The sequence below is a fragment of the Labrus mixtus genome, chromosome 5, assembly GCF_963584025.1.
Source record: "Labrus mixtus chromosome 5, fLabMix1.1, whole genome shotgun sequence".
NCBI classification, from domain to species: domain Eukaryota; kingdom Metazoa; phylum Chordata; class Actinopteri; order Labriformes; family Labridae; genus Labrus; species Labrus mixtus.
The window spans coordinates 26,921,187-26,944,848 of NC_083616.1; the positions used below are offsets into that span (position 1 = coordinate 26,921,187).

The window sequence follows — 23,662 nt, forward strand, 5'->3', positions numbered from 1 at the left end:
TCCTTTGACTCACGTTATAAGTGGCACATGCTCATTTGCTCCACTTCAATAAAACAGATAGGAGCATCGAGGAGTGCAGCAAAAATGTGCTCATACGGACATCACACACGAGCACCCAAAAGGAGGCAGCACAGGGACACGTCCCATGAACTGAGACATGAAGAGCGAGTCATGCAGCGTCACTGGATCAGAGCACTGACTGTTTATAAAGATGGATCAGAGCAGCAGACCAGACGAGCATGAGTCAGCAGTATTTTTTAAATTTGTCTCTACAGAGTGTAGGACACATATGCCTGTAAGCACGAGTGCAGATGGTTAAGTATGTTAAGGAAAATAGATTGTTTCCTAAGTTGAAACATTTCAATGCTAATACCGTTAGCCAGTTAAAGGCATTTCCCTGTATGTGTTAGCATCAAGCTAACAAACTAAGATCCAGGCACCAGCCGCCACTGCTCTGCACCCCCGACACCCCTGATATGACTTTAATGTAGCTTCTGACGTGTTTTACCTGGAGAGGTGGGAGGAGTTATGAGCTGTCAGTCCTGTCTGGCTGAACGGAGCAGAGGAAGAGGAAGAGGAGGAGGAGGAGGAAGAAGAGGAAGAGCACTGTGTGGAGTCCTGACTGTGACAGAGACGCTCCTGACCAGAGAGGCACAGAGACTCCTCAAGAGGAACGACGGGGATCCCTGCAAGAGCCGCGTTCTGACACACACACACACACACACACACACACACACAGTGAATTAATGTGACAGTTTGCAGTGAGTTGCGTTTGTCCTTTCTGGTATCTACCTTAATCAGGACTCTCTGGTTCTTCATGTCTTGTTTCCATGGCATCACATACAGTTTGGGTATCATGGGATGTCGGGCGGAGAACGTCGGGATGTGTGAGCAGGATCGCCTCAATACCACAAGATAGTTAGTTTAGTGTTCAGGCTATGTGTGTAATGAACACGTACGATGAGGCCAACAAATCTACCTGTGGTCTTTTTTTCCCTCACTGAAATCATTTCAGGATGTTTGGGTTTTAACTCTTCATTAAAAAGTAAATTAATGAAAGCTTCTGTGAGGACTTGGTTATGAAAAAGATTGCAATCTGAAATGAACACTGAAGCGTCTTTATGACCTGCAAAAGCAAACCAGACCACCAGCGACTTAACTCAGTTTTTTGTGCCCCACCAAATGCTGCATGTAACAAAAGATCAGAAGAGAAAGCGACAGACTTCCTTTAAGATGAAGTCTGAATGTTAAATTAAATGTTCACATCTAAATTAATTTTGAATGCATATTTAACTTTAACAGTTCAGCTTCAGAGTACAAATATGAGACTCACTCGTGTTTGGTGGAGCTCCCTCCAGCAGCAGCAGCAGCCATGTTTGTTGACTGTGAGGGTCGCCTTAGAAACCTCCCAGTGCATGGTGGGTAGTGGGTAGGATTACAGGAGTAGGCTTTGAGAATAATGAATTACTTTTAACGCATGATTAAAGAGAGATGTTGTGGAACTAAGGTAAAAAAAAAAAAGAAAAAAGAATGCATAAACATGACAGCAAAAAACCTTTTATTTCAAAATAAACCTTTTATTTATTTTAGTTATTCACATCTCTGTAACAGTCGGCTGTTTGAAAAGACAATGACTCAGAGTTAACTCCAAAGTGTTTCACAGCTGATGCATCAAAAGTTCATTCAACCAGAGGAAAAGTTCTGGGACCACAATCCCCATGTGGAAGATTTAGAAACCACTACGGTAGTTTTGAAATCTCTTAACAGTGCCACCCGGTGGTCATGGGAATAATGACAAATTGTCTGCAGTTAGAGTTCGGTGCATTCAGGGATGCTCAGACAAATCAGGTTGCAGGTGAGCCACGAGATACCTGTAAAAATTAACTGAACTTCTCCTTTGACAAGTTGAGATGGGTTTACATATTTTTAACCATACTGGGTTTAAAGGCGCAATATGACACCTAGTGTTTAAAATGGGTACTGCGGTCCAAATTCAAAACATTGGACAGAGATGCTCAGAGCCTCTTTGAACAAATGAAGTCACTTTCACTCCGGGATCGAGGGTATTACTGGAATACGTTAACAACGATGAACGGGAGGAGACCGTCGACCTGTACGCTCTCGCTCAGTGGATGGATGATTTGACAGGACTGCCAAAGCGGGAAAGGCCCGCCAGACAGTTACACTTTTCTGATAGAAAAACCAAGTGTGTAAAGTAAAGACAAACTCAGGGCGTATAAGTCCTTAGATACCTTTAACTATGTTGTAATGGGAAATGTACAGGACTTTATATCCCGCCATTTAACTCGTGACATCCTTGGTCCAAAGTTCTGCCCAGGCAGCAGCGAGGACAGAAGATAGTCACGTACAAGGTTTGGGACATTGTGAATAGAGCAAACAGCTACATCATGATGGTGAACTGTGCTTGCATTACTGGGTATGTAGTGAACCTACAGCAACATGTTTAACAACTCTCATAATTAGCCACACTTGTCATGTTAGCTATGTTATGAGCCAGTTTGTTTTGCCTCCAGCTAATCGTCATTGTGACGTATACAGTAGGCCCGAAATGCAACATAATTGACTTAACTTAACCAGATGATGTGCTAAGATTTTTGTGAATTCTCCTTTTTGAGCCCTTGATGTGACTTTAATAAATCTCATTACTGTCAGGGTGTAACATTTACTATAATTAACTACATACATATTTACAGAATATTTACAGAGCTTCACACAGTATTTTCAGGTTTTCAGTACATTCAGATGGCCTCGTCCAGCAGTCTCTGCAGGTTCTTCTGCACCTGGAAGAACAGATACTTAGTGTTATTGTAGCACCGGGCTGCATGACATGATACTCAGATTCACTTTAAAATCTGTTCTAATGATAATTAATGTGTTTGCTTAAACCAGTCAGTTTATTTGGATAGAATAATTCCAGTGAAAGGCTGAGGCTCGTTTAGGGGAAGTACAGCAGCGGCCTGATCCGGCTGGGTTGGGTGCTAGCCCCAATCAGGGCACCTCACCCTGGCTTTGCTTCACTCGCCCTTTCTCTGAGATCTCTCTACAGACTCTCCTCTTGTGATCTCTTTGCTGTTCTTCTAAAAAAAAAAGAAACTTGCTGTCAAAAGTGCTTTGAAGAAGAATTTCCCCTTGGGGACAATAATGTCAAAGTCTAGCTTTCTTTTTCATGTGCGATGTCGGCACCAGGAATAGTTGCATTTTGGGTGTGGGGGTCATTAGGGGCCATGCGGTAGGGTAAGTCGTATCGGCACAGCCTGGGTCTGTTGAAGGTGGCAACACTGTTTGGGCTGTGATGGCCATGTGTTAGAGTATGTGTTGGTGTGGTGGGCGGTGAGATCTTGAATGGAGTCGGGTGACTCTGGGACGCTGGAGATCACTGTCAGGCCTTCCCGAGGAGTTGTGGGACTGACTGGACTAAACTAAGGTGAAGGGAGGTTCCTACTTGACCACCCTGGTGATGTCCTGGCTCTTGCTACTCATCAGACTTCATGGTTGAGTTGTGGGGGGGGGGGGGGGGGGGGGGGGGGGGCAGAAGGGGTTAGAAGCCCAGGAGGCCTTGTCTCAAGTAGACGGAGGTCCCTGACGCCCAGCCACCACCATCGGACTGTCATCCCCATAACCACCAGTGTCCTCATTCATGCACGGCCTGCTCCGACCTCCACCTCAGCGGCGAGGAAGTGTGGGCAACAGGAACGCCAGGACTACAAAGGAGAAATCTACCTGATAGCTTACATAAACAGAGCCTGGGTCTGTTGAAGGTGGTAATGCCTTTTTGAATGCAATGGCTACTAAGGGCCACGTGGTAGGTTATGTAACTTATCGGTAGGGCAGGGGCGTCTTCACTGGGCGCTAATCCTTTCATCAGAGCACTAGTATCTTGTGTAAAAATTCTCTTATGTCTTATGCCACGACTCAAATCTACACCGAGTGCACTAAGCCTAGCTGCACCCGGTGCATCCATGTGAGTCTGCAGAGAGACTGAGTGTTGCCAAGTAGAGTGTTTGACTTTTACCATCAAGCTATCGACAAAAGATATGGCTACCACAAACCAAACGACGAAAAAAAGTATAGCATCATGGGTAGAAAAATAAGAGAACTCAGAGAGCATGTGTGAAGAACTTCAAAATAAAAGTCCTGGCGGCCTTCGCTGCCCGCTCATGTGTTTAAATAATAGATAAACCAAAGTTGGTGAAAGATTATCAACAACCAGAGCAGCAGGCTGATATGACATGCGGCTCTTTCTGATACACTTTTCCACGTGATCGCGGCTGTCAGCGGCGGCTGTCAGCGGCGGCCTGTGTGTGAGGAGACGGGCGTCAGCCTGAAATGTTAATGTTGCTCAGTCAGTCGCGCTGAGTGCGGACTGACAGATGAGAGACGAGCTCCTCTTACAGGTGACGTCCACGTTTCTCTATGAACAGATCATTGACTATAAATGTTTGATTAATAGAAACCGGTTATAGAGTCCGGTTACACGTCGCTCTCTGGAAACGTGTCCTGAGGCTGCTCTGCTTCTGACACAATGTTTGGTTTCACAGCTCGATGAAGGGATTAACGCACGCGTAGACGCTGTCTTCTAAGTACAGTTACTGAGTTTATCAGGCTGAAAGTGAAAGTCTTTACACAGCTACACTCCAGTGGGAAGAAATAGGACTTAATAACTGTTTAGGTAGAACATCTCGAGTACTCATGGATTGTGCCTGAGACCACCTCTTCATGCATACTCGGACACAGTACCCGAGTACGGTATGAGAACAGTAAGTTTGTCTTCACACAAACAAATGAACCAGATTTTGGGGTCAAGTGTACTCGGATCCTTTGCACCTTTAAAAAAAGCTAAAGACCCAGCTCTGACCTTAATGATAATCATGATGATGACTGTGTTAAGGATGTTTTGATGCTGATTGGAACTGTTAAGAACTGCTGTCGATGTTGTGCTCTGCCTCTGGTCACTTCCTGTCAGCACCTCTGGTCACTTCCTGTCAGCACCTGTGCTCTGCCTCTGGTCACTTCCTGTCAGCACCTGTGTGTCTGATCAGACTTAAAGCTGTTTGTTTGCACTTCCTGACCTTGTTTCCTCCTCTCTAGGTCCTTGCTTGTGTTGTTCTTTCTCTCTGATGTTCATCACTTTGGATTAAAGCGTCTGTTAAATTGTAGCTTGCTTAGATTAGAGTTTTTGCAGTCTAGCGTCAAAGATATTTTACTTTTGTAAACACTCTTCTGAGATTTTTGTAAATTGGCTAAAGAGCAGGTTATTCACCCATAAACTAAAACAAATTTTGAAGAAATGTGGATTACAATGGGAGCTAATCCAGTGTTTTCTTCTTAGATCTTTTCTAAATTGAACGTGTTGGACACAGACAGACTGACTGACCTTCTCCAGCTTCAACAGGTTGATGGTGAGAAGTTCAGAGAAGAGTTCCGAGTTCACGTCACTCCCCGGCAGAAAATCATTTCTGGAACAAGAACATGTTGCATATTAATTATCGGATATCCATAAACATGAGAGAGTGAATGTGTTATTAAAAAACGATTTAAACTTTTACAAGTATATACCGTTTTACTTAATATGTCTGTTTTTCTGACACGCGTGTTTATTTTTTTTTATTTCTTGAATTAGAGTCTGCCATGGTGGTGCAGATTGTTTTTAAATACATTCAAAGTAAACTTCATGATCACACGGTCTGATGACAGAGCTGACGGCGTGCGTTTAGTTCAGAAGCTGGTCTAACTGAGGGCTGAAGGTAAAGAGACGCGGTGTTGTAGTACTTGATATCGTTTTTCAAGGTCTCGGTCTCGTTTCGGAATAAAAAGCTGCTCTTTTTCGGTTCACCTGTGTGAGTTCAGTTTTTCTCACATTATCTCATCAGTTCACGGGTCGAACCTTGGGAGACTTACATTTTGGAAAGTTGTAGCTTTTTCAGGTCCTACTGATACTGCGAATGTTCAGACTACATTTACAACAACTGCAGCTCTGTTTCAGCTCCTCCATTATTCAATCGTGCAGCCAAGATGTGACAACAAATAAGAAAACATTTAAATAAAACTTCCCCCCCCCCGACTCTTCCTCATCAGTTTGAAGAACATCTTTGTGATGTTTCGAGGCCTCTTCGCACAGACTTTGTGTTTCTGACAGGACGTGGACTCACTCCTGGCGGGCGAACTCTGTGACTGAGCCGAGCGTCGACAGTCTCTGCTCCAACGAGACGATCTTCAAGGCGAGGTAACAGGAGGACAGGACCAGGACACATACTCTGGGAAAACACACACACACACACACACACACACACACACACACAGCCGATAATCAGCCAAAGAACAGTTCAACACAGATAATAAAAGCAAGCTCTGCATATAAGAGCAGCTGCAGTAGCTGTAGACTTAACGTGCAAATTGTTTGACCTACTTTCGTAAAATTCTCTGAATTAATGAACAAAATCAAACAGTCTGATAACGGACCAAAAAGAGGACATCTTGAATTACTGTATTTAGGATATGTACTAATTACTGAATACATTCTGCATTATCAATATATGTTTCAAAACACATTGAATTTTCTATTGAATGAATTTAATGTGAAAATTCACAATTGAATGAATGAACATGTACATAACAGAGAACTGCTGGATTGAATGGACCAACAAACTGAAGGTAAGCCTTTACAATAAAAAAACAATTAAAACATTGGAACATTACTTGATGTAATGAATGAATAAATAGAGGGATAAATACATTTAATTTTTGGATGAATGCATGGATGGTGTCAAGATTTGTTTCCGTTTAGGCAATCCTCTTCCTTGTGGCCTGAGCCGCTAATGTGAACTTTTGTCTTTTTTCCCAGTTTTTGGATTTGTTGGACTTTGTTTGAGCTTTAAGATTCTCTAAGAGTAAGCTTTCTGTGTTCTGCCTTTATCTTTGCTGTAGGTTGGGCCGTCTGTCGTTGTTTTGATTTTACTAACCGGATTCAAAGATGAATGAACGTTTTTAAAGGACAATGAATGGATCAATTGGTGGTTAACTCACAGAAAGAGGTAGACAAACAGCACAGTGTTGAGTGAAACGGGTTTCAGTGTTCTTGTGTTGATCACAACATCTGAGCCTGAAACAGAAAAAACACTCACTCATTGAAACAAAACAAACAAATAACACATTCAATTCAATTTGTTGTTTGTGAAAAAAAAAAAAAACATCTTGGTAGTTATAACTTCAACAACAGTCCTATCCCAACAGAAAACTATCATTATTCTAAACTTACCTGAGGAGATCTGGGGAAACTTTGGATTACTGCTGGTTAAAATGTGTAGTTGATATATTTTCAGAGATAATGGGTTTGTAGTTTTTACAGTAGTTATATTTACAGACAGTTTGTTTATACCGGTGGGGTGTGTGTCGTGCTGCTTGCTGTCTGGGCTCTGCTGGTTCTGATGTTGGTTCTGATTCTGATTCTTCACTTTGTGTTGATGGCTCGGATGTTCAGGAGGAGCTGAACCGTCTGTTTGCTTCAAAACGTCCAAAAACGGAGGGACGGGGAACTCTGCAGCGTTCAAGAGACAGGAAGTTGTGAGGACAGGAAGACTCTGGAGACTTGAAAACCTGACTGATTCTGCAGATTAGGATATTTTACAGACTCATAAAATATACATTCAAGAAAACTTAATGGATCTTTGTTGGTCGGTTGTTTAAATGAATGTTTGGTTATTAAACATTTTGCAGGTTAACTGGTTTGTTGGTTTATTGATTGGCTACTTGATTGGTTATTGGTTGGTTTGTTTGTTTGGTTGGATGGTTGGTCAACTATTTGTCTGTTTGGTTTGCTGGTTGATAAGTTGATTATTGGGTTGGATTGTTTGTTTGTTTGTTTGTTTGTTTGTTTATTTAATAGGTTAGTTGAGTTAATAGTTGGTTATTTAATTGGCTGTTTTGTTGGTTAGTTTGTTGGTTAGTTTGTTCCTTGATAGGTTGGTCAGTTGGATTTTTTTTGTTGGGTGGTTAACTGGTTTATTGTTTGGTTTATTGTTTGGTTTGTGGTTGGTTGGTTGGTGGATTGGTTGAAGGGTTAATTTGTTGGTAAGTTGGTTTGCAGTTTGTTTTGTTTGGTTATTTAATACATTGGTTGGATAAATGGTTATGTTGGTTGATAAATTGATTGTTCGGTTGGATTATTTGATTGGTTGGTTGGTTTAATGGTTGGTAACTTCTTGGTTGGTTGATTTGCTTGTTCGTTTGTTCCTTGATAAGATGGGGGCTTGGTTTGTTTGTTGGTTGATTGATTGATTGGTTGGTTGGTCGGTTGGATTAGTTGTTGGTTTGTTGGGTGGTTAACTGGTTAATTGTTTTGTTTGTTGGTGGATAAGGGTTAAAGGGTTTGCAGTTTGTTTGGTTATTTAATACCTTGGTTGGATAAATGGTTGGTTGCTATGTTGGTTGATAAGTTGATTGCTCGGTTGGTTTGTTTGTTGTTTGGTTTGTTTGTTGCTTGGTTGGATGCTTTGTGTGTTCGGTTGTATTGTTTCTTGTTTTGTTTTTTGTTGTTTGGGATAATTTGTTGGTAAGTTGTTTTACAGTTTGATTGTTTGTTTGGTTATTTAATACGTTGTTTGGTTAAGTGGTTGGTTACTTGGTAATTCCATTGGTTGGTTGGTTGAAGGATTGATAAGTTTGTTACTTGGATAAGTGTTTTTTTTGGCCGGTTTTACCTGCTATCTTGTCGTAGTCTGGTGTCTGGGAGTCGGAGCTGCTGCTCTCCTCCATCTCCTGCCTCCTCTGTCTCACTGCTCCGTCCAGATCAGTGAAATCACCCGTAAAATCCTGCAGAAACAAACACGACATGTTAGCTAAAAGAAAAACCGAACGAGGTCTCAGCTGATGATGAATGTCAGAGAGGAGACCTTCAAGGCAGTCGTACTACAATATGGTAAAGATGGTTCTTTACACTTGTTTTAGTTTCAGTGAGTATGTATCTGACCTACCAGAGGAAAGCGAGGTGACAGAGGTGACCTTTGACCTCTGAAGCTGCTCTCAGCAGAGGAGGGGAAGGGGCTACTGCACGGACTCTTCTCCTGTTCAAACACAAACCATGTACAGTCAGATTTATGAGGTCATATTAATTCAGTATTCACTGAAGAAATTGATCAAACCAAAAAAGAACATACATTTAGCAGATTTTTGAAAACGAAATGAAAGGAGGACAAGAGAATCAAACATTCAGTAAATCATAAAACACATTTCATATTTAACTCAGCAATATGTTCTCTTTATGAGGAGATTTTCTCCTGTTGGAAGAAACCCTCTTCTCTTTAAAGGTTGTCTGCCTAGCAACAGTGTGAATGAAAATATGTGGCTGCATGATGGAGGTCGGTCCTACCTCCAGATGAAGACAGACGGAAATCAGGATCTTGTAGGTGTTGTCTCTGGACAGGAAGGACACAAACATGTACTGCAACAAAAACAAACAAACAAATAAACAGTTTACCATCAAGTTAGCACATTTGGTTCTTATTGTTTTCTGTGAGACTTTGAAATGACCAAACTTTAAAACCCTGTTTAAAACAAACAGAAACACTAACATATCCTCGAACATGTGGAGAAGCCAACGCACAATTTGGGGTTGCTCTGTGGAAAAATGTAGAAACAAATCCTTGCACACCTGAATGTGTAACAGGTGTGTCGGAGGAGTTTAAAACTTAAAGGCAATGAGAAAGTCTCCCGCACACTGTCTCGCTTTACACTGACGTATTCATTAGATGGTACAACGTTTCAGTCTAACCGACCTCCGTTGGGTATAATGGCAGCAAGAAAACATGTACATGTATTGGATGCACCTTTCTAACTAAGCATTCGCTAATAACTTGAGGTTTGCTCCCTCCAGAACCCGTCCTCTCGACCAAACATGGTCACCATGCTGGTACTTTTCTTTATGTTGTAAATGTAGTAACTTTTTTTTGTATGTACTTTTAGTCGTAAATAAATTCTTTGTCATGCCACCCCTGCAGAAGTCAGCGCCCCAGGTGGGCCACCCTAGTCCAAAAAGTCTGGACACGCCCCTGTCCAGTACATTATTTCACAAAGTAATCTTTCTCACCCTGTCGTTTGCGGTTGCGATCACCAGAGCGTTTGGCACCAGGATGGCAGTTTTGGTCTTTTTGATGTGAGTGACGGACATCACTGGGATGGCGATCTGAAACAAACAATCACGATGATAACCAGTGCAGTCCTGATGGGATTACAGTTCCTCTCATCCTGTAAAACATCCTGGAAACAGTGTTCATACTGTCAGCAACCTCATCCTTCAAAGAATCATATCAGGTATTCAGCTAACGGCTTGTGTTACAGTTTGAATAGAGACCAATTGGAGCGGGAGCGGGGACTTAAGATAACTTCTATCTATTTATGATTAAGGACCTGATCACACTGGCACAAATAAGACAAGCTGCAACCTCCGCTGTCGAACAATGAAGCCAAGCCAAGTCAACTGGTTACTTAGCAACTAAGTGACCAGAGGCAGAGCACAACATCGACAGCTGTTCTTGAGAGTTGTAATCAGTATCGAAAACATTCCTAAATATCATCATCATCATCATCATTAAGGTCGTAGGTGTTCATAAAGAGCTGGGTCTTTATCTTTTTCTTAAAGGTGCAGAGGGACTCTGCTGATCGAATGGAGTTAGGAAGTTTGTTCCACCACCGGGGGGCGACAGAGGAGAAGAGTCTAGTTAGAGATTTAAGACCCTGTTGTGAAGGTTAGATCAGACGCCTTTCATTGGCAGAGCGTAGTGGGCGGTAGGGAGTGTAGACCTGGATGAGAGTTTAGAAAAGAAGGAGCCGTTTTTGTGGCTGTTTTGTAAGCGAGCAGCTTACATCTGTGTTCTGACAGATTCCTGTGAAGCTTCAGGTACATTTGAATAATTAAGGCCAACGTCTCTCCAACAAAAAATCAAACCTGCAGCTGTTGGCACCTCACTGAATTCATATATAAAAGATTACAGCTAAGTTTTGACAAAACGTCAGCAAACACAGACAGTTTGTTGCAGCGTGAAGTTCCTGTTTGAAAGGGAAAGAAGACTAAAGAGAGAAAGTCTGAGCGCCTCTGTGATAAAAACCCCCCGGGGAAAGAATCTTTGAATTCTTTCCACAGAGCAGAGAAGTTGAAGCATGATGGTAACCACACACACACACACACACACAGACAGCACTCTGCAGTAATGTGTGTCCCCTGTGTCGTTACCTTTGTGTCCTTTCCGAACACTTTGGAGTGGAAGCAGATCCAGTGGTCAGAGACAAACATGCGGCCCTGGTAGAGGATGTCTTTCTGCAGAGCACAGGTGTAACCTGACAGACAGTTCAGTGGAAAAGAAGATGGGAGAGTGTAATATTTCAGTCTTAAAACAACAACACTGACATGGTGAAATACACTTTCACATGTTTCTTTATCAGTGTCAACATTTCCTCCGTCCGTACGGCTGCTGCTTTAAATCTGCTGCAGTATAGACACATGTGTAATAGCATTAGTATTTGTATTTGTTTGTGTTTATTCAGGATGTCTTCTTGGATGAAAACCAAGCTAAAGTTTCACCGAGAAGCTGCTGCAGAGGGACAGAAAATATAAGAGCTTGAGCTGTCAGAAGATACTTTAGATAGATTCTTTAATCACATTTAATCACGCAATTTCAAGTTAATAGCATTTTAATAGCATGTTTGAAATTCCAAAATTTAGCATTTCAACACAGTTAATTTCAGGCTTTTATTTTGTATTTTTGTACTGTCTTAAACAGAGTGTACATTACTTGGATACAAACCTGCTTTCATTTTGAAAGAAAACCAGGAAATTCCGGTAAATCAAAGGTTACAAACTTAAGTTAAAGGTCACATATTCTCCTCCTCTTCAAACAGTGTAAATAAGTCTCAAAGCTCCTCAAAAAATGAAGTGAAGTTTCTTGTTTTAAATCCACTCTGATCCTCTATTTCAGCCCTGCTCAGAACAGGCTGTTTCTGTGTCTGTACCTTTAAATATGTAAATGAGCTGTGTCTGACCACGCCCCCTCTCTGGAAGGGCTTGGGTGTACTCGGGCTTTCTCGCTCCATGTCCTATTGTTTACGGTGAGAAGGCAGACTCAGAGGGCAGAACAAACACCTAGCTGTGGGCGTGTCACCCACCTGGGGGAGGGGTTACTGCCCTTTGTGATGTCATGAAGAGAAAATCTCGAAACGAGTGGAGCAGGCAGAAGACGGAGAGGATGGACTTTTCTCATCCTTGGGGGGTTTGTAGACAGACTAGGGACACATATTAGTGTGAGAGAAACATGGTGAAGTGGATTTTACATGATATGTGACCTTTAACCAGAGAAACTGATGATGTATTGAAAAGGAAATGAAACCGCTAATGGGATAGATCGAAGCTTGATCCAAAGGCAGAGAGCCTACACAGACATACGGCTAGATATAGTACTAGATATGCAAACTGAGTATTTGCATCAGGAAGGGGCCTAGCGAATATATCCCGCACCCCATGTAGAGAGTCCTTGAAATGGTCCTCATCCCAGTGGCTGAGGGTTTGAATCCGACCCCGGGCCTTTGCTGCATGTCATCCCCCGCTCTCTCCTCCCAACATTTCCTGTCTTTCTTCAGCTGTTCTATCCAATAAAGGCAAAAAATGCCCCCCACCAATAATGTCAGGAGGATGGCAGTGTTGCAGCAACTAAACTAAAACCTCATGTCAATACCCAAATAGTCCAGTGACATCAGTGTGAGTGAGATCTCTATGTGAACCTCTCTTTGAAATCCTCGTCGTCTCTTGTTAAAGAAAAGCTCAAAGTGTTGAGTGTCTGACTTTGATCGAATCCCTCATTCAGTATTTAAGGTGGAGTGGAGAGATGTGATCATGAAAGACTCACTCTGTCGCAGCTGCTCCTCTTTGCTGATCTCCTTAAATATTTTATGGTACTGACCGTTGCTCTTCGACAGCTGAAACACAACGCATGCACACACACACACACACACACACACACACACACACATGAAACCATGTTACATGCACTATACTTTAAGAGATCTGAACACTCATCATAAAGATATAAAAAGAGGAATAAATGAAATATTGGGCGATCAAAGCCAGTTAGAATAAATACTATGATATCACTCAGCTGTAAAAACCGGAGATTAATCACCCCCACACTGGGACTTTTATATGTGTCATAAAATATGTATCAGAGTGAACTTAATGAGAGCTCACCTGGCTGTATTGAGACTTCTTCCTCTCTATCTTGGGGTCGGCATCAGTCTGAACCTGAGTCAGCAGGGAGTGATCGAAGGTCTTTGACCTGCAGGCAGACGGTGGAGACGTCACTCATGTTATATATCACAGCCTACAGGAGCGGCTGTTCATAGGACACACTTTGAACTCTGGTATATTTATACAACACCATTCATTAAAGCTCAACAGTTCAGATTACAGATGTGATACAGAAGAGCTGTGATGACAGGAAACCATTTAACCCTTTCATGCATGAATTCTTAAATAATGAGTTTTCTGAATGTCGTTTTTTACTTTAACGTGGCTCTAATACTCCGTCGTTCTTTTCTCTCTTTTCAAAGAGAGTCCAGGCCAAGACCAAGCTTATAGTTAGGGCTGGGTGTAGACCAGCTCCTAGTGATGCTGCTATAGGCTTAGACTAACGGGGGAACTGGCACCCTGAGCGCCTCTCTCACTCTCTCTCTCTCTCTCTCTCTCTCTCTCTCGCTCTCTCTCTCTCTCTCTCTCTCTCTCTGCGCTTTCACATCATATTACTGCATGTCTCTATCTAATTTAATATACTAACCACATCTTCTCCTGGGAGCTCCAGAGCTCTCATGTCTTGAAGGTTCCTCGGGATTGTTGGTGGAGACGGCATGCTGCTATGGACCCCCTCCCCCCCTCTGTTTGACCCTATCTTCTTCCTGCATCTTATCCCATCTCCCCCTATCCCATTTTTCTCTCGTAACATAAGAAAGAGTATGGTCTTACCTGCTCTTTTTGTAAAGTGTCTTGAGATAAGATTTGTTATGAATGGGCGCTATAAAAATAAAGATTGATTGATTGAAGACAGCAGCATCAAAGTTAGAGAAATGACATGAACCAGAAGTGTTGAGCAGAGAAACTTGTGCATACAGCGGTTTGATGATCCTTTAACCCCGTTTTTTTAAAAACCCTCCAAGTAGGAGTAGGAGACTCTGCAGCTCAGAGCAACATGACAGAGCTTTAGAAATAAAACTTGCCTTGTCTTAAGTTTTTTATACATCTATCATTTGAAGCACGCTTTGAGAACGACGATATCGTTTGGGCGCACTATGAAAATATTCACATCATGGGACTTCAGGGGCTCTGATTGGTTCTGATTCAACTGGCTGCCACCCTGCGAGTCCAGTCCACCTCACTGATAACATTATTTTTAGAACGATGATAAAGGCTACATGTTCAATTTGAAAAGGGCAAAGTAAATATTCTGAGCTGGGGATCGAACCCCTGATCATCCGGTGGAGAGAGGACCGCCTCTACCACTTACCACTCGTCGATGGGCGGAGGTTAATGATGGGTGGAGATACCAGGGGAGGGGATGAATACCTGACTAACGCTGGTTTCCTCCTGCTGGTTATCTCCTGCTGCTCCGCATCGACGGTCTGCTGAGGCTCACCGACCATCCTGTCATATCTGAGCCGCTCCTCCACGTTTTCTACGTCTGAGCTGCAGACACACAGAAAACATCATCGTTCAGACTGCATGCTACAAAAACAGCTGTGAAATACATTTTTATACCGAGCAGCGCCCTCATCGCTTCTCTTTCCTCTTTCTCGAAACGTGTCATAACCTGGCTCAAGGTAAACCGTTGAACGTATAATTCCAAACATGGCGTGTGACCGTCAGTACAGTCAGAAGTGTAAATGTGGATGTGTGGCATAATGAAGTGTGGGATGTCGAGAAGCGAAACATGAAGGTTGCTTTCATACAAAACCATAAAATTCAAATTGTGTGCAGCCATTGCAGCTTCCTGCAGCCGGCCGGGGTCAGGGGATCAAAGGACGCTGCTTCATCAACTGGGCGGCTGTGGCTCAGTTGGTAGAGTCGTCACCTCTCAACCAGAAGGGTTCAATCCCCAGCTGGGCAACATGTCTAATGTGTCCTTGGGCAAGACACTTAACCCCAAGTTGCTCCCACTGCTTCAGTGGTGGTGTATGAATGGGATTAGTTACTTCTGATGGATGATACTACATAGCGATCACTACCATCAGTGTGTGAATGTGTAGGTGTGACATGTGGTGTAAAAGCAATTTGAGTAGTCAGAAGACTAGAAAAGCGCTATATAAGCTCAAGTCCATATATCATCTTTGAACGTCTCCTTTCACTGTAACAAACTCTCAGACAGCTCAGCTGACGAGTCCAAAGTAATATCCATCTTATGACATCACACATTGACCTTTGCGATCCATAACGAGTTCCTTTTTCGACAGTTAAGTTTCTAACTTTCAAAACTACAGGAAGTTCTGCTTTTTCTGTCAAACAATGCAGGCTTGTAATCCAAACAGGAAGTAAAGCAAACTTAGCTCATTGGCAGGGTTGGTCATTTTCTAAAAACTAGCATGATTTTGAAAGTAGCATTCACTCAGTGCTCCGTCTTCACCCACCGCCCCTCCCCTCTGTGCTCCCTCTAAAGCCACGCCCCCTCTCTTACATGCACGAGCGCCGTTGCTCCAGAAGCGGACCTCAGCTCATCTCTTGCATCGTGTAGAAACTACGTCGTCTCATGTCTCATTCAGTGCCCAATTAGGTGCCCGACTTGACGTTAGAATCGTCATCAAATGAGGGGCAAAATATGTTTTGTTAATCTTAACATATTTTTTATTAATTCACGTATTGCACATCAACTTTTTGCTCAAATGTAACTTTTAACAGTCACATTTCACCGATCTTCTTCGTAGCATCAACGCTGTTTTACGCCGACATGCCGACTTTCTGAACTGATATCACGTGAACACACTGAAGTCGGAAGAACGACTTCCCAACCTCGGAAACTTGGACCACCCGAGCAGCACCTGAATGCAGCATAAAGAGCAGGGAGGCGCCTGATTGGTTCATCAGATTGGTACCTCGAGGCAGACATTGGTCGAAGTTTTCACAGGCTTACAAACTGATACAGATGACGGATTTTCTTCGTTCCTTTTTCAGAGAACACGGGTTATTAATTTCTGTCAGGACCTAAAGACAAGTTCAACCAGAATCTTAAAAAGTGGATCTGGAGAAAATTACTAACCCTGCCTTTAAGCGCAATGAAAGCCGAACAAAACCTGTTAAGAAATGCAAAATAATGGAATTTCAAGCATGCAATTGAAATGCGATTAATCATGATAAACTAATGCGATCGATTTGGTGATTAATCAAACTTTAAAAAATGAATCATTTGACAGCTCTAGTTGTAATATATGAGCTCAACTACTTTTGCAACAACTTCAACTTGTACCTGTTGCTCCCATGCAAAGAACTTCTCAAACATTATATTAGCACCACTCCACATGTCCTGAGAACATTTTTCAAATGTCTGAGCGTGCTTGCAGTCACACACTCACTGATAGTCTCTGTCCTCGTGTTTTGCAGATCCTCTGTTACGCCTCCGGGTTTCTTCCTGCTGGTTCACACTCTGTTCTGTCATCACGCTCAACAGTTTAATATCCCGACTAATCAGCCGTCTGTCCTGCTCTCCTGTCAACCTGTCAACCTGTCTGTCTGTCTGTCTGTCTGTGTGTGTGTGTGTGTGTGTGTGTGTGTGTCTGCTGCTGTGAGAAATGGAACTAACCCTGCAGCCTGATCCTCTCCTGCACATTCACCTGCTTGTGGGCGTGTCTCAGGGGCCTCCTGGTCTCTCATGTCACAGCCAATGAGGGCGCAGAACAATGTGGTGTGTGTGTGTGTGTGTGTTTGTGCAAGTGTGTGAGCATGAAAACCTTTAATCAAGCCTTTTTCAGAGCTTAGTTCGGAGCTTCATTTTTGCTTTAAAATCGAGCTCTTTCGCAGTTTGAGTAAAGTTTGAGTTCACGAGCAGGCAGCAGTTTGTGGCTCAGGTTACGCAGAAACAGAACTTTGTTCCATTTCCCCCCAACAGGAAGAAATCTGCAGAGTTTCCCTTTGACACAGAGTCTTACTTTCATTTTTACTTTAAATATGGATGCCATACAGGAGGGTGCCAAACACCTGATGGATCTCTTTACACAGACTGCAGTCCTGACCTTTGACCTCATGGTTACTTCACACGGACATTGTGAGTTTATCTTATTCCACAGTGTGTGTTACAAAGAGAAAGGAACGATCCGGGGAACAAGACGAATCAGTGTTTGCTCTGACAGATCAACCGGGCTTCAATCAGTTTGGGCTGGCAATAAACCAAACAAAAATGGTACCAAGCAAATGGACTTGAGCTCGGACAGCGCTGAACTAGTCTTCTGACTACTCAAAGTGCTTTTACACCGCAGGCCACACCTACACGTTCACACACATTCAGGGGAAGAGGCTGCTGTGTCCGTCAGAATGAAGTAATCCCATTCATTTTGTATTTAATGGCACCAATAAAATTAAAAGATAACTTAAAGTTCTGAGATGTTGAACATGTGAAAGAAACATGATAACGACTTTAACTGTGTGAACCTCAGCATGAATGAGGAAATATGATCCTGCTATTATCCTGCTTCTTTTGTGTGTGTGTGTGTCTGTGTGTGTGTGTGTGTGTAATATGAGCTGACTGATATGAGCTGTGGGTCAGTGGGCCACAATAACCGTCAACATGTTTACAGTCTATGGTTCATACATGTCTTCTCTGTGAGCCTGGACTTTAGATTTCATTCTCCTACTCTCGGACTCACTAGAAATTATTTTACACACACACACACACACACAAGCACGCACGCACACTCACACACACACACACACACACACACACACACACACACACACACTGACTCCCAAAGAAAAGATTTCCAAGACTCAAGGTCCACAGTTGCACACATAGAGTCCTAAATCACAAAATCAAACATACTGGCAGCCTGCAAGTCTAAATGTGTTGATTCATCATTTTATTTCTGACAGTTAAATCAGGAAAAGGAGAAATCTCACACCCGGCTTTAAGTACGGACGATTCAGGGAAGTTTTCGGCCACGTTTAGCAGACAACCTGTGAAAACTTCATAGAGTTTGTAAAATGAAGTTCACGTTATTGTTGTGTTTAAATAAATGTTGTATTTTCCAAAGGTTGCCTTTGTTTGTTTGTAATGTTGTCTTATTGTTTGAGATGCTGTTGGGTTTTGACCTTCAGGGCCCCCGAGCACGTCTTCATAAAGGATCGTAAATCACTAAAACACTCAAACACAACAGCCTGCACTTTGACACTCTGCTCAAATGTTACCCATTATTGTAAAAAATGTTTTTACAAAATGTAGTTCAATTCTAATTAAAATTTTGCAAAGATGTAAAGTGCGTTACAAATTAAATGTATTATTATTATTATTATGGGTGGAGATACCAGGGGAGGGGAGGGTATTTTTTTTTTTTTTTTACCAGAATCCCACTGTGACATCACAAGGAGAGCACATCTGAAACAGAGCATTTTTCTCTGTGTTGTAAGACTTATGCAGACCACAAACAAAGGACTGGATGGATTTATTTCACATTTTGTGGGTCGGTAGACACTCAGGTTACCAAATATATGTTCAAAAACACAAATTGGATTTATCATAATATGTCCCCTTTAATATAGTTTTTATGCTGTTGTGTTCTTTTGTGTTTGGATAGGCCTAATAGAAGAAACAGAAACAATTCTGGGGGTCCCGAGCTAAAAAAAAAGTAGGAAGCTGTGCTCTAAACGATCATAAAATGCTGCAGAATCTCTTCTTGAACAACCTATTAGCTCTCATTTCTCTGTGGTTGTTACTGTAATGTTTCCATTTCTGGACCCGTTAATTCCCTCTCTGCTGGAGGAACAGTTGAGTGAATGTAATTTACTGCAGTTTGTTTGATTGAAACGGATGAAGATGAAGCGACACGCAGTGAGGCGGTGATCACTGCTGCAGTCTGAGTCTCCTGCATGCTGAGCTGTGCAAACAGACGCCAGACGCCCTTTGAAACACAAACACAAACTGAATGAACTGCAGCTCGGGCGCCTCTAATCATGACATGTCAGCACATTTGTCTTGCAGGAAAACCAAGACTCCATATATTACTTTTTTACCACTTTCAAAATCCAGTCCCGAAAGAAATTAAAACAAATAAATAAAATGTGGTGTTGATTCCCCGGAGTGCCCCTCGCTCTTTTCTGGTCACAACAAACAACCTCAGTGTTTATGTGGGTTTAAGCCAGAAGGTGGGAATGTTGTTAATAATTTAATGCACAAAAGTGGAGTCTGACTCAACACTGCACCAAGATCGATGTTTGTGAACAGTTCTTTTCTTCTGTTGCGACTACAAGCTCCTGCTGGTTCAGCTGGGTTTACTAGAAAATCCAGACAAAAAGCATTTTTTGTGTGTAGATGTTTGGGTGCACTTGTGCATTTTTGAAAAATAAGTCAAAAATGGTGTTGTGTCTGCAGAGGGAGCTGTCTGCATTCTGACAAACGCACTTAAAGATACAGACTTCTCCTAAAGTGAAGCTGCTCCATCGTCCCTTCTGGGCCTCCGTACATGTGTGGTGGTGACTGTGTCTGCAGAGACTCTGTCCTCTCACTGGATTTTACTGTTCTGGTTTGTTGACTCGGGATGTTTCTGGGTGGGGAGCTGGTGTGTCTCCTCCAGCCAATGAGAGGGCAGCAGGTGAGTTTAGGAGTGGATACAATTGGGGTGCCGGTAGCCTAGTGGTTAGTGTGCACCCCCCATGTACAGAGGCTATAGTCCTCCAAGCGGGCGGCCAGGGGTCGAGTCCGACCTGTGGCTCCTTCACAGCATGTCATTCCCCACTCTCTCTCTCTCTCTCTCTCTCTCTCTCTCCGATTTCTGACTCTGTTCACTTTCCTGTCTCTAAATAAAGGCAGAAAAGCCCAAAAATCAACCTTTAAAAAAAAAAAAGGAGTGGATACAATTCAGCGATTGGACGCGACTCAAACCAGCGAATATGACGAACGTGGACGTAGCAGCAGAAAAGAGAAACTATAATCAGAGTGAGGAAAAACACAGAGTGGATAAAGCTTGTTCTAAAACGATAGGTGAGCCTTGTGTTGTCTTTTACCCGTGGACGTGGAGTTGATCTGCTTCCTGTTGGACAGGCAGGTGACAAACACTGGCGGTTAGCTTGCGCTAGGGTGCGTTAGCTTGCAGTGTAGCTACATACAGGAAACGTACACGCTATGTCCTGCAGTGAGGGTGAGCTTCTGGGGGCGATGAGGCCAGGAGGAGGAGGAGGGGCCCAGTTTGAATGTTGTGTTAATTCTACAATTCAGTTGGCAGACGCTTTTATACAGAGTGACGTACATCCGAGAGTAAGAAAAACACAGGCACAGGAAGTGCAAACAAACAGCTTTAAGTCTGATCGGACACACAGGTGCTGACAGGAAGTGACCAGAGGTGCTGACAGGAAGTGATCATAGGCAGAGCACAACATCGACAGCTGTCCTTGAGTTCTAATCGACATCACATTTATCTGATTCTGCAGCATAGACAGTTAAAACGAAGTCAACCCTGCAGTTTTGATGTCACCCAATTCTTGAATAACTATGAAACACTTCTGTATTTAGTACAACCAAAAGCTGAAAAAGATGTTTTTCAGGTCGGCTTAGTGACTTGTCCAACACCAGGTAACCGAACTCTATAACTCCTCCCCTGCTTTCTCATCTATTTCCCCTTCTTTCGACCAAATGTCTTTTCAGGGAACTTCACCTCAAGGAACTAAATGTGTTCCTGTAACCCAAGTTATCAGCATTTCCACCGCAGCCTGAAGTCCCCGGAAGGTTATGACAATCAGGCCGATGACGTGTGGAGAAGCAATAAAAGTAACTGCACTACACCGCCAGACCAGTAGGTGGCGGTAATGAGACAAAAGTCATACAAGAAAGATGAAGCCATGCAAGGAAAGTGTAGAAGCACGATCAAATATAAACAGCGGGCTTGCAGCTGCAGTCTTTGAAACATGGTGGGCGACCTACAACGCTATGAGTGCCTGACCAATTGGAGACGTTCAACACTGCAGGCCCTGCCTCCCAAAGTCCCTGGACCTTTGGAAGGTACTACCCATCAAGCAGGGTCTTTTGTAGGGGTAGATCTATTACCCCAGAACTACATTTAGACCCTGGTTCCTGCAGGGTCCAAATGCACATAGTTCCTCAAAAGGTCCCTTGTTCCTCGGGAAAGTTCCTGCGGTGGAAAAGGGGTCTTTTGACTCTAAATGGGACCATCATTTAATAAATGAACATCGTTCTGTATTGAAGACGACTTGAAACTAGAAATTCAGACAATAAACTTCTTTGTGGATTCAGTGGAGTAGTCTCAAGACCACATTAATCGAGACCACGACATACCCGAGACTCAGACTCAGTTAACAGATGTTCAGTGTGGAGAGAAAATAACCAAAGCAAAAAGCTCAACACGCAGAAACAACCTGAAAGTGTTGTTACATCAAATCTGGAGACTTTTTGAAGACACTGTTAATGAGATTCATCTTACCGGTGATGTCCGCTGGTGTTGTAGAGAGCACAGCAGTGTTTGGACATTGTGCTCTTCGTCTTTAACCGAAGCAAGTCTTCTGGACTGTAGTTCTCCATCGCAGCCACAGGATCACTTTGACAACGTTTCTCCGAGCAGACCTGATTCATCAAGTATGTTGTTTTCAGATTTTTAGAAAACCTAAGGTGCTCTGTTTGTATCTGTCTGTACTCCACTTTCTCCTCAAATATATACCGACCAATGAAACGCCTCCTGGTCGTCTGCAGAATAAACATCACCTAGCAGTCTGTGACTGGCTGTACAGTGGCTCTGTTTGTTTGCTTTGACAACAGTACAGTGTGTCTCAGTGATATAATGTAGACTTTTTCATGCTGCCCCAAATCTCTTATCAGAGACTCTGGTCAATGATAAACAAGCTGGAGGTGTTTTGGACTTTCACTGTCTGACAACACACTTCTTTACATTTTAGAGAGCCTGACAAAATGTTGGGAGGGACGCTCGCTGGAAACAGTTTCTTACTCTGACACCGAGTGTTTAAAATGGGTACTACAGTCCAAATTCAAAACATTGTAGAGAGCGGTGTCCCCCCCCTCTCTAGAGTCGATGCTCACGCAGGTCACCATGTGGTGGACACTGAAGCTTCAGTGTTTATCCAGCTCTGCATCGGTCTGTAAACCTTTCTGTGTTCTAACCTCTCTCCATTTTTCAAAAAGCATCTCCAATATTGATCCTAGTTTGAGCACGTTTCTGCTCGTGGAGCTTATTAGAAACATGCAGAGGCTTTTTAAGTCGACACAAACGGAGTAGACGGAGCTCCCCCAACCTTCAGCGAGGTGATCGGGCACTAAACCACCCCATGTCCCTGACGCCCGGCCACCACCATCGTGACTGTGTCGTCCCAACAACACACACCCACCGCCGTCCTCATTCGTGCACGGCCTGTGTTGACAACAGCAACGCGAGGAATACAAAGGAGAAATCCTTCCTGCATATCATCCCATCTCCGCCATCTCATTTTTCTTAACAATGAGTAACGTCTTGTACCTGCTTTTTGTAAAGCGTCTCGAGATAACACTTGTTATGAATTGGCGTTACACAAACACTGATTGATTGATATCATTTTGTCTCCATAAATATTATTTTACTTCTTTCATATAAGAAAATAAATGAAAAAGGAGGATGTTAGTGTACGTGGTGAATACACTCTAATCTCTCAAAGACACTCAAGATTAACATAGATAAAATAGAAACATGTTTTTCTCAGTGCTTTATTAGACTTGTGGCCGTATGATGCTTGATGTAATGTGTGCAGTAAAAGTAAAATTCTAATTTTACCAAAAAATCCCAGTAAGAGTGCTGAAGGTTATAATGTACGATTCTAAATAACCACTTAAAAGACATCACAGCGCCCCCTGTGATCAATCAGCGCAACTGCAAAGACCCAGACAGAAGCAGCTGATGTGATGAATCAGTCCAATCACATCCAATCAGTAATGTCTAACCAATCAAGCACTGCAGCGCCCCCCTGTGGTTGACCACTCTCATTTTCTTAAAGGCGTTATATTTCTTTTTTAACTCAAATAAATTCTCTTTTTTTGTTTCTGTCTGTTTGTTTTTTAAATAAATGTGTAAGGGGAGTAAAATAAATTCAACTTTTATTTCCCCTGAAGAACAAAGAATGTGATTCATGTTTTATTTATAGCTATGTTTTTGAAGTGAGATGTAAGACTGTGCGCATGTTGCAGTGTTTGTGATGTGATTGTTACTTTATTTTTTCTTGTTTAATTTGAATTATTTTACTCATTGAGCATTCTTATTACAAATCCGAGGTGTACTCCATATCCCGAGCCCCCTGTCTCTGTGAGACCCTCAGCTGTCTGTCAGTCCGTGTTGGAGTTTGTGATGGAGCAGGCCTGACCCAGCAGCCTGATCCAGCAGTCTGATCCGGACCTCCGCTCGGTGCTCGGCGCCTCACTGCGGC

At 42.8% G+C, this 23,662-nt stretch overlaps 1 protein-coding gene and 1 long non-coding RNA gene across 3 annotated transcripts; both read right to left on the reverse strand.

The window, feature by feature from the left end:
* Positions 1-1,541: 1,541 nt before the first annotated feature.
* Positions 1,542-21,924, reverse strand: LOC132974850 (GRAM domain-containing protein 2B). 2 transcript variants are annotated; one of them, XM_061039142.1, is made up of 14 exons: positions 21,682-21,924; positions 14,618-14,737; positions 13,250-13,337; positions 12,912-12,981; positions 11,246-11,349; positions 10,103-10,198; positions 9,386-9,457; positions 8,991-9,080; positions 8,718-8,829; positions 7,397-7,555; positions 7,045-7,120; positions 6,171-6,275; positions 5,396-5,477; positions 1,542-2,801 (listed from the first exon to the last, which is right to left on the reverse strand). In XM_061039142.1, the coding sequence occupies exons 1-14, from the start codon at positions 21,828-21,830 to the stop codon at positions 2,760-2,762; spliced, it is 1,365 nt and encodes a 454-aa protein (XP_060895125.1). In that variant the 5' UTR covers positions 21,831-21,924; the 3' UTR covers positions 1,542-2,759. The 2 variants fall into 2 exon arrangements, with proteins under 2 accessions (XP_060895125.1, XP_060895127.1); XM_061039144.1 differs by lacking the exon at positions 21,682-21,924 and adding an exon at positions 16,615-16,840.
* Positions 4,573-5,389, reverse strand: LOC132974888 (uncharacterized). Its single transcript, XR_009673146.1, has 2 exons — positions 5,045-5,389; positions 4,573-5,010 (listed from the first exon to the last, which is right to left on the reverse strand). It is a non-coding gene; the product is annotated as an uncharacterized LOC132974888 (long non-coding RNA).
* Positions 21,925-23,662: the final 1,738 nt, after the last annotated feature.